This window comes from Lepus europaeus, chromosome 6 (assembly GCF_033115175.1).
Source record: "Lepus europaeus isolate LE1 chromosome 6, mLepTim1.pri, whole genome shotgun sequence".
Classification (NCBI taxonomy): Eukaryota; Metazoa; Chordata; class Mammalia; order Lagomorpha; family Leporidae; genus Lepus; species Lepus europaeus.
Genome location: NC_084832.1, coordinates 16,670,629 through 16,685,689, shown reverse-complemented (window position 1 = coordinate 16,685,689; position 15,061 = coordinate 16,670,629). Strand labels below are relative to the sequence as shown.

Genomic DNA, 15,061 nt, shown 5'->3' with positions numbered 1-15,061 from the left:
TCTATGTGATCATGCATGTACTCAAGGACTGTAGTTACAAAACAGTATAATCTTTCTTAATAGGGAAAGACAGTGGGCCAGTGCCATGGCTCACTAGGCTAATCCTCCGCCTGCGGCACCGGCACACCGGGTTCTTGTCCCGGTCGGGGCACCAGATTCCATCCTGGTTACTCCTCTTCCAGTCCAGCTCTCTTCTGTGGCCCAGGAGTGCAGAAGAGGATGGCCCAAATGCTTGGGCCCTGCACCCACATGGGAGACCAGGAGAAGCACCTGGCTCCTGGCTTCGGATCAGCGCACTGCACTGATATTGTACCCTTTTATCCATGGGGACTATGTTCCAAGTCCTCTAGTGGATGCCTGAAACTACAGATAGAACTGATTCACAGATATTATTACTATATACTACATTTCTCATTTACTCTCATATCTACACTTATTTCTACACACACACACACACACACATATATATATATATAATTTAATTTATAACTTAAGGCACTAGAGAGAATAACAGTAAGAATCACTGTGAGAATATAGTGGAAGTTAGGCAAATGTGTCCCCTTTCAAAATACCTCATTGTAACATTGTAACGAAATACTTCATTTGCCCATACTTAACCACAGAAACCATAGAATGTGAGGGGGCCACTATAGGTGCCTCCAATGAGGTTAACATTAAGTCTTTCTGCCTTGGATCCTCCATTTCAGATGGTTTCCTCATTTCTACCCTAATCCATGTGTGTTGATTTTATGGTTTAACTTTCAGGTTCAATCTTACTTCTGTGACTTCCAAACTGTGAGAGATTCCACATTATTTTTGTAACAAATACAGATAAAACCTACAATGTATTAAGTATTTACTACAAATAAGGCAGTAGATCATAATCTCACACAATCATCTATGTTTTAGACTAAGAAATTGAGGCTAAGAAAAAAATCACACAACTAGTTAAGTGATTTAAATGCTAGCTGCTTTGCCTCGATAGGGAAGCTCATGTTGTGTCACACAACATAAGCCAATATGGATAAATATATCATAGCAACACATGCAAACACATAGAAAATAAAAACTGCCCAAATTATATATTTGAACTCAGAAAACGGTAGTTTACTTAGACTTGCATGTTTTAAAAATGCAGACACTATGTATGTATGTGTTATTGTATAAACACTGATGCATTTCAACACGTATATATACATTGATATTTACAATAATTCTCCAGGAATAAAATAAAAAGAATTGCAACCACCATCAGAAAGTCACATCATACCCTTCCCTCAGTAAAATAAGTCAGAAGGCTAAATAAGCAGGACATGGTGACAGATATGAGAAAAGAAATAGAGACTCTAACAAACATAAAAGATCTAGTATATCACACATTTAATGAAGCAGTAAAAATTTCCAAAGAAATCAAAATCTCTATACACATGAAACAATATAGTAACTAACACTTATAATAATTTTGCATAATTTGAGTTGAATTATTTCACCATGTGGTATTTAAGAACTCAAAGAGGTTCACAAAAAGAATTTCACTAAATGTGCTTAAAACATTTAGATAGTGCCAGATAGTTTTTCTCTAGAAAGTAATTCTCCCTGCAGTTAAGACTATACATACATATGTGAAGATATTTTAGATTTATTATAGCTAAAGCATATGTTATTTTCAAACAGCAAATACAGGTAACATAATATTGTACCTATCATAAATCAGAGAACTTACAAAAAATGTCAGCTATTTCAAGTGCTAGTTTGGATTGTTTTTATAATGTAGGGATTAGAATGAAATGATATAATTTTCCACAACATACATAACTGACTTTTCTTCATAGTAATCCATAATTAAGAAACCCAAACTACAGGCTCCATTCTTGTGACACAGAACACTGCGTATGTCAGTGGAGCTTGATGCATCTTTCTTTAAGTATATCATCGAGGAGCTGCATCATACGTGAAATTAAGCTAGTTTATTATTCTAAAACAGTATCTGTCTGATGCCTGTTTTCTAAAACCCAATTTTTCTGATGGTACTAAAATTTTAATCAAAAAAGTGTTTCAAATATAAAACTTACCTAACTACTAGATTAACCAAAAATGAATTTCTTTCCTTTGTCTTCTTTTAGCTATAAAAATTCTCAGAACCATTAATATGCTGAAGCACACTGAAAAGCTCCAACAGGAGCCTATAATCTGCGGTGTTCCTGAAACTCACTTGACTAGAGAACGGCTCTCAGAATACATTCCCAGAGCAGTGTTCCATAGAACACACTTTGAGACATGCTGTTGTAAAATATTATATAGTTCAAATTTCTTAACATACATGCATACAACTATGTGTACAGGTACATGTATACTGGATTAATGAGACTCTTTAGCGTCTTTTTAAATTTCTTAATTTTTTTAAAATTTGCATACATTTCATAAATACAACTTTAGAAACATAGTAATTCTTCCCACTACACCCACCCTCCCACCCATATTCCCACCCCTCTTCCTGCTCCTCTCCTGTTCCCAGTCTTGTTTATTATAAGGGCTATTTCATTTAACTTTATAACAGTGTCTTTCATACACTGAAAATACAAAGGTGATACCATTTATAATGATTATCTCTAGATACTGCAAAAACGACAATATGACATTAAAACAAACAGTATATATGACAGTAAAAACAAACATACCATACTAGATAGAACTCATTGGAAACTTCATGTGCTATATATTATCCTTTATGTATTAGAATATATAATTAAATGAAATTTCATCATTATAAAATAACTAGCACAATTCTTAATTAAAAATTTTAATACATTATGAAAACAAATGGAAACAATGAGCACAGAATGTATTGACAACAACTCAAAAAACACATCCACAGATACTATTACATTCTTACCTGTGGTTCTCTTTAAGAAATGTGACATCATACCGAGATCCACGATTAGGCAAAGAAGAAACAAGGGAATCAACCTTCATAATAAGTTCACTTATGCTACAGAAATAAGACAAACAATGTATGAGATTTGGAGGAAGAGAAAGATTCATACATCATGTTGCAATCAATGACTTGAAAAAGTGCTCTATCTATATGCATTAACAGTTAAAGCTCCTATGGAAAAGAAACCTATGGTATAACAGTATTTCTCTAAAAAATGTCAAGACATTCAACACAGTAACCTTAATAATGGATACTTACATATGAGGCAAAAGGTATAAACACAAATAGGGAACATAAACTCAATCTTTAAGAAAATGGTTACCAACAGTAAGATCCAAGACAAAAAAAAAAAAAAAGTAACAGTTACAGGTTATTGGTGGTGAATAAATGGATGTGTTTTTTTTTAAAGATTTATTATTTATTTGAAAGGCAGAGTGACAGAAGGAAAAGGAGATGGGGGGAGGAGAAGGGAGGGGAGGGGAGGAGAGTGGGAGAGAGAGAGAGAGAGAGAGAGAAAGAGAGAGAGAGAGAGAGAAAGAGAAAGAGAAAGATTGAGATAGAGAGACTCCTTGCATCTGTTGCAACAGCTAAGGTTGGGTCTGATCAAAGTCTGGAACCAGGAACTCAATCGGAGTCTCCCACACTGGTGGCAGACACTTAGCTACCTGGGCCATCATCTGCTGCTTCCTAGGTGAATTAGCAGGGAGCTAGAGCAGAAGTAAAGTTATCAGGACATGAATCTGCACTTCAATATGTGATGCAGGCATCCTAAGCAGTTGCTTAACCTGCTGCACTACAATTCCCACCCCTGGATGTCATTACTTATTTCTAAATATGACTTTTATTTTAAATTTATTTCTCTATGTATTTGAAACATTTTCTAATCTTAAAAATAAAATATCAGATACAAAATAACAGACCCCAGGATGAACTGCTATTTTGATCTAAAATACTTACTTCTTTGAATTGCTTTCCATTGTTTCAACAATACCTTTAATTTTCTCTGCTACATTACTAAGTGTAATTTTTTCCAATAAGTAAAAATCTTCTACATATAAATCTTCATCTAAAGGTCCTAAAAACTTAAAAATATATTATTGTATAATTTCTAGAAGGCAATTGTTTAGGAAAACTATTTGCTCATCAAATAGATACTTCTTTATTAAACAAAAATTGGTTAAAGAGATGATTGCTTTTAATTTAACCAAATAAACACACACTATAAACAAAAAGCATATTATCTCACTTTGCTGTTAAATATAAATTTGCATAAATATCAATATCAGTTTTTTTAAATGGAGCATGTGATTTTTATTAGGAGCCTTTGCTTTGAGACATAAACCATGATGCTTCCAATTACTTAATGCTGCTTCTTCTTTAAGATTTTTATTTATTTATTTGAGAGGTAGAGTTACAGACAGTGAAAGGGAGAGACAGAAAGGTCCTCCATCCTCTGGCTCACTCCCCAAATGGCCGCAACAGCCAGAGCTGTGCTGATCTGAAGCCAGAAGCCAGGAGCTTCTTCCAGGTCTCCCATGCAGGTGCAGGGGCCCAAGAACTTGGACTATCTTCTACTGCTTTACCAAGCCACAGCAGAGAACTGGATGGAAAGAGGAGCAGCCCAGACCAGAACCAGTGCCATATGGAATGTGGCACTGTAAGGTGGAGGATTAACCTACTGTGGCATAATGCTGGCACCTAAGCTTCTTTTTCTAAATTGTGCAGGCAATTGTCTATATTTTATAAATCATTTAATTTCAATTTTTCTTGTACTCTATAAATTGCAGTTTATATGGTATTAATATGAATATATGAATATAAATCCATAAACTATCAAGACAAATCATATAATTACTATAATGCCAACCGATCTTCATCTAGCTGATATTGTATATATGGTTTAGAACACAGAAAGGCCATGTAGGTAATTATCATTAAGGCAATAACTACAGATATGACACTGCCATATTGGCACATACCTAATTTCTCAGGATGACAGTTCTATTTCAACCAACATCAGCTCAACCACTATGACCATTTTCTGAGGAAGTTAATATAAGGATACTTCAAAAAATTCATGGAAAGTAGAATTAAAAGTTAAAGTTTATTTTGGAGAACAATTTTGAAATCCATGCAGTCTTTTTCACAGTCCACATTTTCCAGAAACTCTGAAAATCTTTGTACAAGGAATCCTAGTGTCTTGTACAAAAAGTCATGTTGCAGAGGTGAGACTGGCATGTCTGATGTACAAAATAATTCTACTTAGTGAGAACTGAAAAAAGTCAACCGATTTTTTTCTTGGAAAAATAATTGAGAGGTTGCAGCTAGATTTTCTCATTTCTCAGTGTGCTTCTGCAATTAATATTTTCTAAAATTACTCAAGAATAGTTCTTGATTCCTCTTTCTTGCTCATATCAGAGTTGACATTAGCTGAAATGTCTAAAAAAATCATTTTATCTTAAATATAAAACACAAGCCCTTAAAAACACAAATGAACACATTAATTAAAAAAGTACTCATATAGATATTTCATTGCCTTAGGGTTTGAAATAATTTTTCAAATATGAAATAATTTTTCATATTTTCGGCAACTCTGAACAGGCAAGCTTGGAAAAGAGCTGAATTTTTTCCATACCACCTTCAGTGACTTGTGAAGTTTTGTTAGTAACTCATAATAAAGGAAAAATTTTACATTATTTTCTTAAGGAATTAACAAGACTGGCTATCTTTTTGGTTAAATTCACCAGAGAACTGGATATATTTCACCAACATAAGCACAGTATCAAATAGGTAAAAGTTTGATTCTTCCATGTTTTAGTTATTTCAATTAAAGATGAATATAATATAAAGGAAGAAAAGTAACTTGGTATGAAATCTCATAAGGTCCACACTGGGAAAAAAAACTTCAGACTTGAATTATCAAATAGTAGTAAAATATGTGAATGGCAATGTGGCTTAGTGGGTTAAGCCACAGCCCGTGACACTGCCATCCCACATCCTAGGATCAGTTCCAGTCCTGGCTGCTCCCCTTCCAATTCAGTTCCTTGATAATGCACCTGGGAAGGCAGACCATTTATTTGGGTTCCTGTCACTTGTGTGGAAGACCCGGATGGAGTTCCTGACTCCTGGCTTCAGCTTGGCCTAATCCTGGCCATTGCAGCCATTTGGGGAGTAAACTGCGAATGGAAGATTGTTTCTTTCTCAAACTGCCCTCCAAATAAATAAATAAATAAATAAATTCTAATAAATAATAAATAAAACACATAAATCTGTTAAAAATTAGTACATTAAAATAGTTGGTGCTTAAACTTTCTTTACAACATTTTGGAAGTGAGAGTTTTCAGTTAATAGAGTAACTATTGTAACATAAATGCATTACCTCCTTTGACAACTTATTACAATTTTAGAAAACTTTGGCATATACTGAGCTAAAATTCTCTCTGCACTCATTGGAGTTTGATTAACTGATCTTGGTTTTATACTGCCTCTCACCTACTGTAACAAAAATCAAGTCTACAAATGGATCTGCTATTTTCTTTTTCTTTTTTTAAATTTATTTGACAGGTAGAGCTATAGACAGTGAGAGAGAGAGAGACAGAAAGGTCTTCCTTTTCTGTTGGTTCACCCCCCAAATGGCCACTATTGCCAGCGCTGTGCTGATCCAAAGCCAGAAGCCAGGTGCTTCTTCCTGGTCTCCCATGCGGGTGCAGGGCCCAAGCACTTGGGCCATCCTCCACTGCCTTCCCGGGCCACAGCAGAGAGCTGGCCTGGAAGAGGAGCAACTGGGACTAGAACCTGGCACCCATATGGGATGCTGGTGCTGCAGGCGGAGGATTAACCAAGTGAGCCACGGTGTTGGCCTCCGGATCTGCTACTTTCAATAAAGGCTTTTAAACAATTCAAGAGAAAACAGACATTAACATTTAATGAAAATTGGTCTCTGTCTGGGTTCTTTCTATCTGTTTTATGTATAAGAGTATATTTAATCTCTCCAACAACAGATTATTACCATTCCCATTGTCCAAATAAAAAAACCAGATCTCACAGAGGTTATATAATGAATGTAGCAACTCAGATTTACTTGGCTTTAAAAAAGACGAGGCCTTATAACTTGAGTCTATCAGTAACTTGTGAGCTAAAACACGCTGTCTGGTGAGTTCAACAGATGAGTACTTCCTTCTGTGGTATTTTGTATCACTTGTGCTTTAACAGAAAAAGTCTAATACCTAACTCATCAGTGTCACTGAGAAAAGTGAACAATTGCTTTCTACTTACTTTGCCATTGCTGACAACACCTATTTCCCCCGGACGCAACTTTAGTACATCTTGACAGAACAACCGATGAGTTCGGAAAATATTCACTCCAATGGTGTTATATTTCTTCTCAAAAGCACTCTTATCCATTCCCTAAGACAGAAAATTAAAATGATGAAACTAATAACAATAAATACTGTTTTCTTAAAAATCCTTCTTTAAAATATTTACAGAATTTGAAATTATACCAACTTACGATTTTAAAGGATTACTTTATTCTGAAAATGTTTTTTTTTAAAAAGAATCACTTTCACCAACTAATTTACAATTTCTTAAAGATTTATTTATTTATTTGAAAGGCAGAGTTACAGAGAGACAGAGGTTAAGAGAAAGAGAAAGGTCTTCCATCTGCTGGTTCACTCCCCAAATGGCTGCAATGGCCAGAGCTGAGCTGATCCAAAACGAGGAGCCAGGAGCTTCTTTCAGGTCTCCCACACTGGTGCAGGGGCCCAAGCACTTGGACCATCTTTCACTGCTTTCCCAGACCATAGCAGAGAGCTGGATCGGAAGAGGAGCAGCTGGGACTTGAATTGCACCTACATGGGATGCTGGCACCGCAGGTGGAGGCTTAGCCTGCTCCGCCACAGCACCGGCCCCATTTATGATGTTTAATTCTTATGCTTGTACTTGTTATAAAGAGACAGCTTGCTATTTATCAAATAAAGTTTTATTTCAGCTACTTTCAAAAAGTAGTTAATGAAATGCATGAAATTTGATTTGCTAAATGCCCTATGCAATATCATACCATTAATGTTTATTTTTCAAAATTGTAAAAGTGTTTAGTATCTCCAACTCACTATGCTTATTTATTGATGGTTTTCAATAACATGTTATCTCCAAGTACACTGACTTATACTTTTAAAATATGCAAAGACAGTTATTTCTTCAAACAAATAACCACTGACCTCAGTAAGAAATGTTTTGATTTTATCCCCAGAGTAAATAGCTGTAGCAGTTTCTTCCTTTGCCAGTTTCTCAAGAAAGCTTCTCAAAAAGTTGTCTTTCTGCGTCAGAAAAGCTGCCAAAATTCCTCTACAAATAGCTGTGTTCTCTTCATTTATTTTTGATGTAGGATTATAAATAATCCCCAGTCGACTGTGAACACTTGTTTTCTGGAAAACACATTCATAGTGTTAAATCATTATATTATTAAATGTTTTATATTGAATATAATTTATTTTTATTAAATTTGTTTTCTTTACCATAGATCACCTTCTTATGTCAGTCTATGGTAATTGTATTGAATGTGGTAAAAACAATCATTTTAGGAGTTCTGGTCACTTCACTTTTTTGCATAAAGACTACTTTATAAGACGCCATTTTACTTAGTCTCTTTCTGAGCATGTTAAATACTACACACAAAATAAGACACATAACAAAAATGTAGAGCTCAGTGAATTAAACTACCATAAAACTACCACCCAGGTCAAGAAATATGGCACTGCCAGCAATGCAAAGCTTTCCTTATATACTCCGCCAATACCACACTCTCCTACTTTTCTAAGACAAACACTCTCCTGCCATTTGTGACCACACAGGAACATTCTTGTTTTCCTTATTGTTTACCCCCTAAACTGCACTGTTAAGCATATCATCCATTTCCAATTTCACCTAAAAGGGATTATATACATACAATATTTTGTGCTCTATTTCCATTTGAAATAATGTTAAGATCCATCAATATTGCTTTTTTTTTGTGGCTGCAGTTACTTTATTTTTGGTATTGCACATAGCTGCCTGGTTTGAACAGTCTCTTTTATCCATACTATCAATGATATTTTACTTTCTAGTTTAAAGTTCTACAAACAGGATATGCATATCTTTAATTGCAGAAGACAAAACAATTTTTCAAAATAGTTGTACTAGTCTCATTTCCACTAGTAGTATATAAGAATACCTTTACTTCATGGACTCATAAACATTTTGTATTGTCAGACTTTTTAACTTTATAGAAGACAGGTAAGTTTTTCCTTTTTGCCAGCAAAAGTACTTGTATTACACAGAGATTGAATTTGATTTCCTATGTCAGTCTCCTAGCACTACGTTCAATCAAGTTAATTAAAATGGTATCATGATAGGAATAAAGATTTAATACACATTCTTCATATTGATTTCATGAAATTACAACAAATTAAAAATCTTCTACTAAGAATACTACTCACCATGTGCTTCAATGCATTAAAAAGTAGTTTTCTCCCAGATGGCATATCAAAATCAGCAATAATCCAGAGAGTGACTGAAGAAATCACATCATCTGAAAGTTTCAAATAGTCTACTCAAATTAATTCTTTCAAAAATCAAATGAAAAGCAGAGGGAGTATTTACAACTAATAAAATTAACATAAAGAGCAACATATTAAAACATTTTTAAATTAAGCAAATATTGCTAATTATTTATGTACATATGTACTTGCATACATTAAATACTGGGAGAGTAATTCATTGTCTAAGCTTTATATAAACTCAGATACCTAAAAGGAGGAACAGTCTCTTAAGGGACACATCTGTAGAACAGTGTCACCAGAGAAGAAAATGGTACTATGGCCTTCACAATCCCAGTGTTGTTAAGCAAGACTATATCCTGGTTGCATTTATTTAAAATAAAATAGCATTTTAACATATATATGTAAATCCAGATATAATTGATTTTATTAGCAGACATACAAAGGGGTAATATCTTATTAGATTATAATTAATTAATTTTCAAATGTCTGGATATCATTAATATAGCCTAATTCCTATCATTTTTTTTTCATCAGCATGGCTACGACTCTTATAAGAAAAATTTGGAAATTTATCAGCGCGGTGCACCAGCCACAGCACGCCAGCCACGGCGGCCATTGGAGGGTGAACCAACGGCAAAAAGGAAGACCTTTCTCTCTGTCTCTCTCTCTCACTGTCCACTCTGCCTGTCAAAAAAATAAAAGAAAAGAAAAGAAAAAAAGAAGAAAAATTTGGCAATTTAGAATCCACAGTAAGAAACTGTTTTTAATTATCAAGTCACAGTTATAAATGGGTTTAATTTCATCCAGCCATAGCATAAAACATGTGAAATATACTTGTCTGGCCAGCAATAAAACTAATAGAAAAATCTATCCTTTAGATCAAGTCATAAGCTTAAAATAATTGTAAAAAATCTTCTATAGCAAAAACTTACTCCTGAATAGGTCTAAAACTTACAGTTATTAATATAGTACTATTTAACCATACAAAAACAGGGATTTGGTTAATGAAAGAATTAAAAAATACAAAAAGGAAGAACACCTATTCAACGTGCCACCTTCAGTAGCCAACTTTACAGCAAGACAGTAACATATTATTTTCAAAAAAGAAATGGAAAGAATTCTGATGCTACCTAATGTCAGTACTTTTACTATCAGAGGCAGTAAACAGAAATATTTCAAAAGTGCTCATAACCTCTTGAAACTCTCATTTCTTTACACATTCTTTACACATTTACATAAATGCAACTAAGAAGAAATAAGGTTCTAGTTAGTATTTTTTAATTCAAGAGATTTAACCAAATGGCTTTAATTACAAGATAACTTATTCTGATGTTTTACCCCTTACAACATGTTCATTCCATCTTTAGATCACCCTCATTTTACTGCTTATTTCCCGAGTTCAAATGTGCGTTTTTCAATGTTTTATTTATTGGCTTTCCTTTTTATCTCCAGAGTAAAGTAGGCTAGACAAAGCAAAGCAAAACAAAAACCAACCAAATTCTAGTTATCTAGTTATCATTAATCTGAATAATTCATTGTACTGTAATAAACCTGTATGCAGACTTCTCTGCTTAGGATAAAGCCTCATTTCTCAATTTGTTATGGTTTTGGATTCCATTCCTCTGGTTAAAACCCCCAATATAGGCAAAATCTCCAATTCCTGCTTAATCAGAATTCAGAAAAGTTAGCATCTCATATATCTCAGTAATTGCACTTTTATAATTTACTATGGCATTGACATAATTTTGAAAAGGTTTGGAGTGGGTATTTTGTCTAACAGTTAAGACACTTGCATCCCACACTAAAGTATGGAGGGTTGATTCTAACCTCCAGCTGATTCCAGTTTCCTGTCCATGTAGACCCCAGAAGGCAATTGTGATGACTCAATCCATGGTTCCTGCTACCCATGTGGGAGACCTGGACTGCATTTATGGCTTTTAGCCTCAGCTGCTGTGGGCATCTGGGGAGTGAACTAGCAGGTGGGAGCATTCTGTCTCTCTCCGCCTCCTAACTTAAACAAAAGTTTTATTTATTCTTAAAATGGTGAAAATGATAAGAGCTTATTTTTTCAAAAGGCAAAAAGCAACTATGAACTCCAGTATATATAATTAGTTATGATAGGAGGCATCATTTTTTCAGCTAAATCCTTAAATCCTAACAAATTACAAACAAATTGAAATCCAGGTCTTCAAAGATGGCAATATAATAAAATTTATTATGTAAGCACTTTAAGGTTACACTTTAAGTTCTTATTACTTTAGGAATAAATTTAGGAAAACAAATATATTTATTACCTTCTTGGGTTAAATAATACATGTTCTTTGCAATTACAGCACTCTTATCATGTGAATCCAAGAAAGAAAAAGTAGAGAAATCTTCAATATCAGCAGTTACTGAAAAATTTCATATTTAATATTAAATAATGAAAAAACATTCACAACTTAAACATTTGTAGAATAGCATATGGAGCATTATTTTACCTGATGATGGTATTAAATTAAGGTACTGCGGTTTGGTACTCAAAATCAAAGAATTTATACGGGGTACAACATTATTCTTATCCATTAAGAAATCAATTGCATTCATTCTATCATTTAATGTGCCCTAAGATAGGAAAAACATTATTTAGAAAATATAGGGAGTTTATATACATCTTTCTAAATTATGCTAATGTATTTAAAGATTTCACAACCTGAAACAAATCAATAAGTAATATGCAATTTAGGATTACTGCAGTAAGTTTCCTTATAAAAGTTAAAATTTTTTCTATTTAAGCTTTTTTGTTGCAATTACGGATGTTTATATTACATTTAAAATCATAAATGATTAGGATGGAAATTTTTATAAAATTAACTTTGCCATTAAAATAAATTTTAAGTATAATTCATAAATATCATTTATCATGTATTTTCTCAAAAATGCTTACCATAATAACATCTCTTTGTAAATCTACAGATGTATCCATCATTTTGTCACTAATAGCCATTCCTAGTTCTTTTCTATTCATCTCTTCTTTGTTCAAGGGTTCACCATTATAAAGAGCTTGAGGTAAAGGGCCCAGACCAGTAATCTTGTAAAAGCTTGCTCCTGCCTATAGTTACGTAAAAAACATTAGAGTGTTAACAAAATACAGATGCTTGAAAAAGGAATGTATAAGAAAAGGAAAAGGATATCACTGCATTTTTATATGCTATAGAAAAGGGTCAATTTTGCTGATTTCACCTGTCCTTTCCAAACATTAAAGTAATTCACCTACATAGAGGAATCAGGAAACTTTTTTCACAAAAAGCAAGTTAGTGAAAGTTTAAGCCTTGTAAGTAAGCCATCTATTCTCACTATGATTCAAGCATGACATGATAGTGCAAAAGCAGTCACAGAAAACACATGAATGAATGACCATGATCGTGCCAAAAGATACTTCATTTATAAAACATGGGGCCAGTGCTGTGACACAGCAGGTAAAACTGCTGCCTGGTTACTCGCATCCCATATGGAGGCTGGCTCATATCCCAGCTGCTCCACTTCTGATCCAGCTCTCTGGGAAAACAATAGAGGATGGCCCAAGTCCTTGGGTCCCTGCATCCACTTGGGGCACATGGAGGTAGCTCCTGATCCTGGCTTCGGATCAGCGTAGCTCTTCCAGTTGCAGCCAACTGGGAAGTGAAGCAGCAGATGAAGACCGATCTCTCTCTCTCTCTCTCTCTCTCTCTCTCTCTCTCTCTCTGCCTCTGTGTAACTCCGACATAAAAATAAATACAATAAAAATAAAATAAAATAAAACAAAACAAATGCAGGGAGTAAGCTCACTGATTCTTGATACAAAGTATGACATTTACTTAAAAATATTTATCTGCATCAGGGACTTACTTACACCTGAATACATTTATTCAATAAATATTTATTGAATCATGGCCCCAGCATTAGGCTAGACTCTGTGAATACAGAAATGAAAGTCTTCTCTGAGTGATGCACATGCATACAAGTGAAGCAGATGCATGTACAAAGTTCCACACATGCCCAGGAAAGAAGTATTTAAACAAGTTTGATAATGAATAGCAAGAGATTAGAGAGTGAACAGTAAAAGCCTTACAACATGAATAAAAATTTAAGAAGAAAAATAGAGGGAGACATTCCAAATCAAATCAAAGTATAACAATGATTGCAAGGGAAGTTAGAATATTGCATACTTTTGGTAAGGAAATATGCTGTTTATGGGGTTTGGTATGTGAAACAGAGCTGTTAGATACAGAGTCAGAACTTTTTATGTACATGCCAGGTAAAGAAGGTACTCAAATTTATATTTTAAAAGTGATGAGTATCTAAAACATTCACCTGACATTCAATACTAAATATATAATTACTTGTTATGATCATTATTACAGTCTTACAAATACTGTAGGAAGCTTAGCACATGTTGAATACCCTTTATCTGAAACACTCAAGACCACATGTTTCAGATTTCAGAGTTTTTCAAATTTTCAAATATCCTATGAGCATCCCTTATATGAAAACTAAAAATCCAGTTTACAATAGATAAGATATGGAATCAACCCATATGTCTATCAACTGAAGACTGGATAAAGAAACTATGCACAGTAGGGAGTACTACACAGCAGTAAAAAAAAAAAAATCCTGTAATTTGCAACAAAAAGGATGAAACTGGAAAACAGCATACTTAGTGAAATGAGCCAGTCCCAAAAGGACAAATACCATATGTTCTCTCTGTTCTGTGAGAACTAATAGAGCACCTAAAAGATAATCTACAGAAGTAAAACTGACAATTTGAGATGCAATGACTTTGAATAGCCTTTGTCTAGACTGTTGAGGAACAGTTTAATACTATTTGTAGAACTCTTTACTTAGTATAATCATATGTGTATAACATTAATTGGAAATAGATCTTGGTTAAAAAAAAATGAGAATAGGAGAGGGAGGAGGAAGAGGGGTGAGTGTGTGGGAAGTATGGTGGGAAGAATCACCATGTCCCTAAAGTTGTACTTACGTAACGCATGAAGTTTGTATTCCTTAAATAAATGGTTTCTGGGAAAAAAATCTAAAATTTTTTAAGTCACTTTGATACTCAAGAAGTTTCACAGCCAAGTGTTTAGCACATAAGTTAAGCTGCCATTTAGGACACCTGCACCTCCTATTAGAGTGCCTGTGTTCTATACTCCCAGTTCTGGCTTCTGACTCCAGCTTCCTACTAATATGCACTGTGGAAGGAAGTAGGGATGGTTCAAATAGTTGGGTTCCTGCCACTTACATGGGAGATCCAGATGGAGTTCCCAGAATCAGGCGGGCCGAGCTCAGGCTGTTGCAGTTGTTTGGGGAATTAACCAGTAGATGGGAGTTCTCTCTCAAATTTAATAAGAAAAACCAAAGAAACAAACAAAAAAAATTGAGATCCCTCTGACTCATGAGTGAGAAGAAGAGTATAGTAACTTGGTGAAGGACTAAGGAGTGGTTTACATTTAAAAAGGTTTCAGATTTTGGAGCACTCCATATTTTGTGTTTTTGTATTAGGAACACTCAATGTATATCGCTATCACATACATTTCACAGATGATGGAACTGAGTTAAATCACTT

At 34.3% G+C, this 15,061-nt stretch overlaps 1 protein-coding gene across 4 annotated transcripts in view; it reads right to left on the bottom strand.

Annotated features, from left to right (window-relative positions):
- Positions 1-15,061, bottom strand: part of UGGT2 (UDP-glucose glycoprotein glucosyltransferase 2) — a 263,834-nt gene that overhangs the window by 112,025 nt on the left and 136,748 nt on the right. For 3 of the 4 annotated variants that reach the window (XM_062194020.1, XM_062194019.1, XM_062194017.1), the window contains 8 exons: positions 12,401-12,565; positions 11,955-12,078; positions 11,769-11,867; positions 9,412-9,521; positions 8,155-8,361; positions 7,211-7,342; positions 3,893-4,017; positions 2,894-2,989 (listed from right to left, as the gene is read on the bottom strand). In XM_062194020.1, coding sequence (XP_062050004.1) covers positions 2,894-2,989; positions 3,893-4,017; positions 7,211-7,342; positions 8,155-8,361; positions 9,412-9,521; positions 11,769-11,867; positions 11,955-12,078; positions 12,401-12,565 — 1,058 coding nt within the window. The remainder of the gene's footprint in view (positions 1-2,893; positions 2,990-3,892; positions 4,018-7,210; positions 7,343-8,154; positions 8,362-9,411; positions 9,522-11,768; positions 11,868-11,954; positions 12,079-12,400; positions 12,566-15,061) is intronic. The other variant, XM_062194018.1, reaches the window with a different exon arrangement.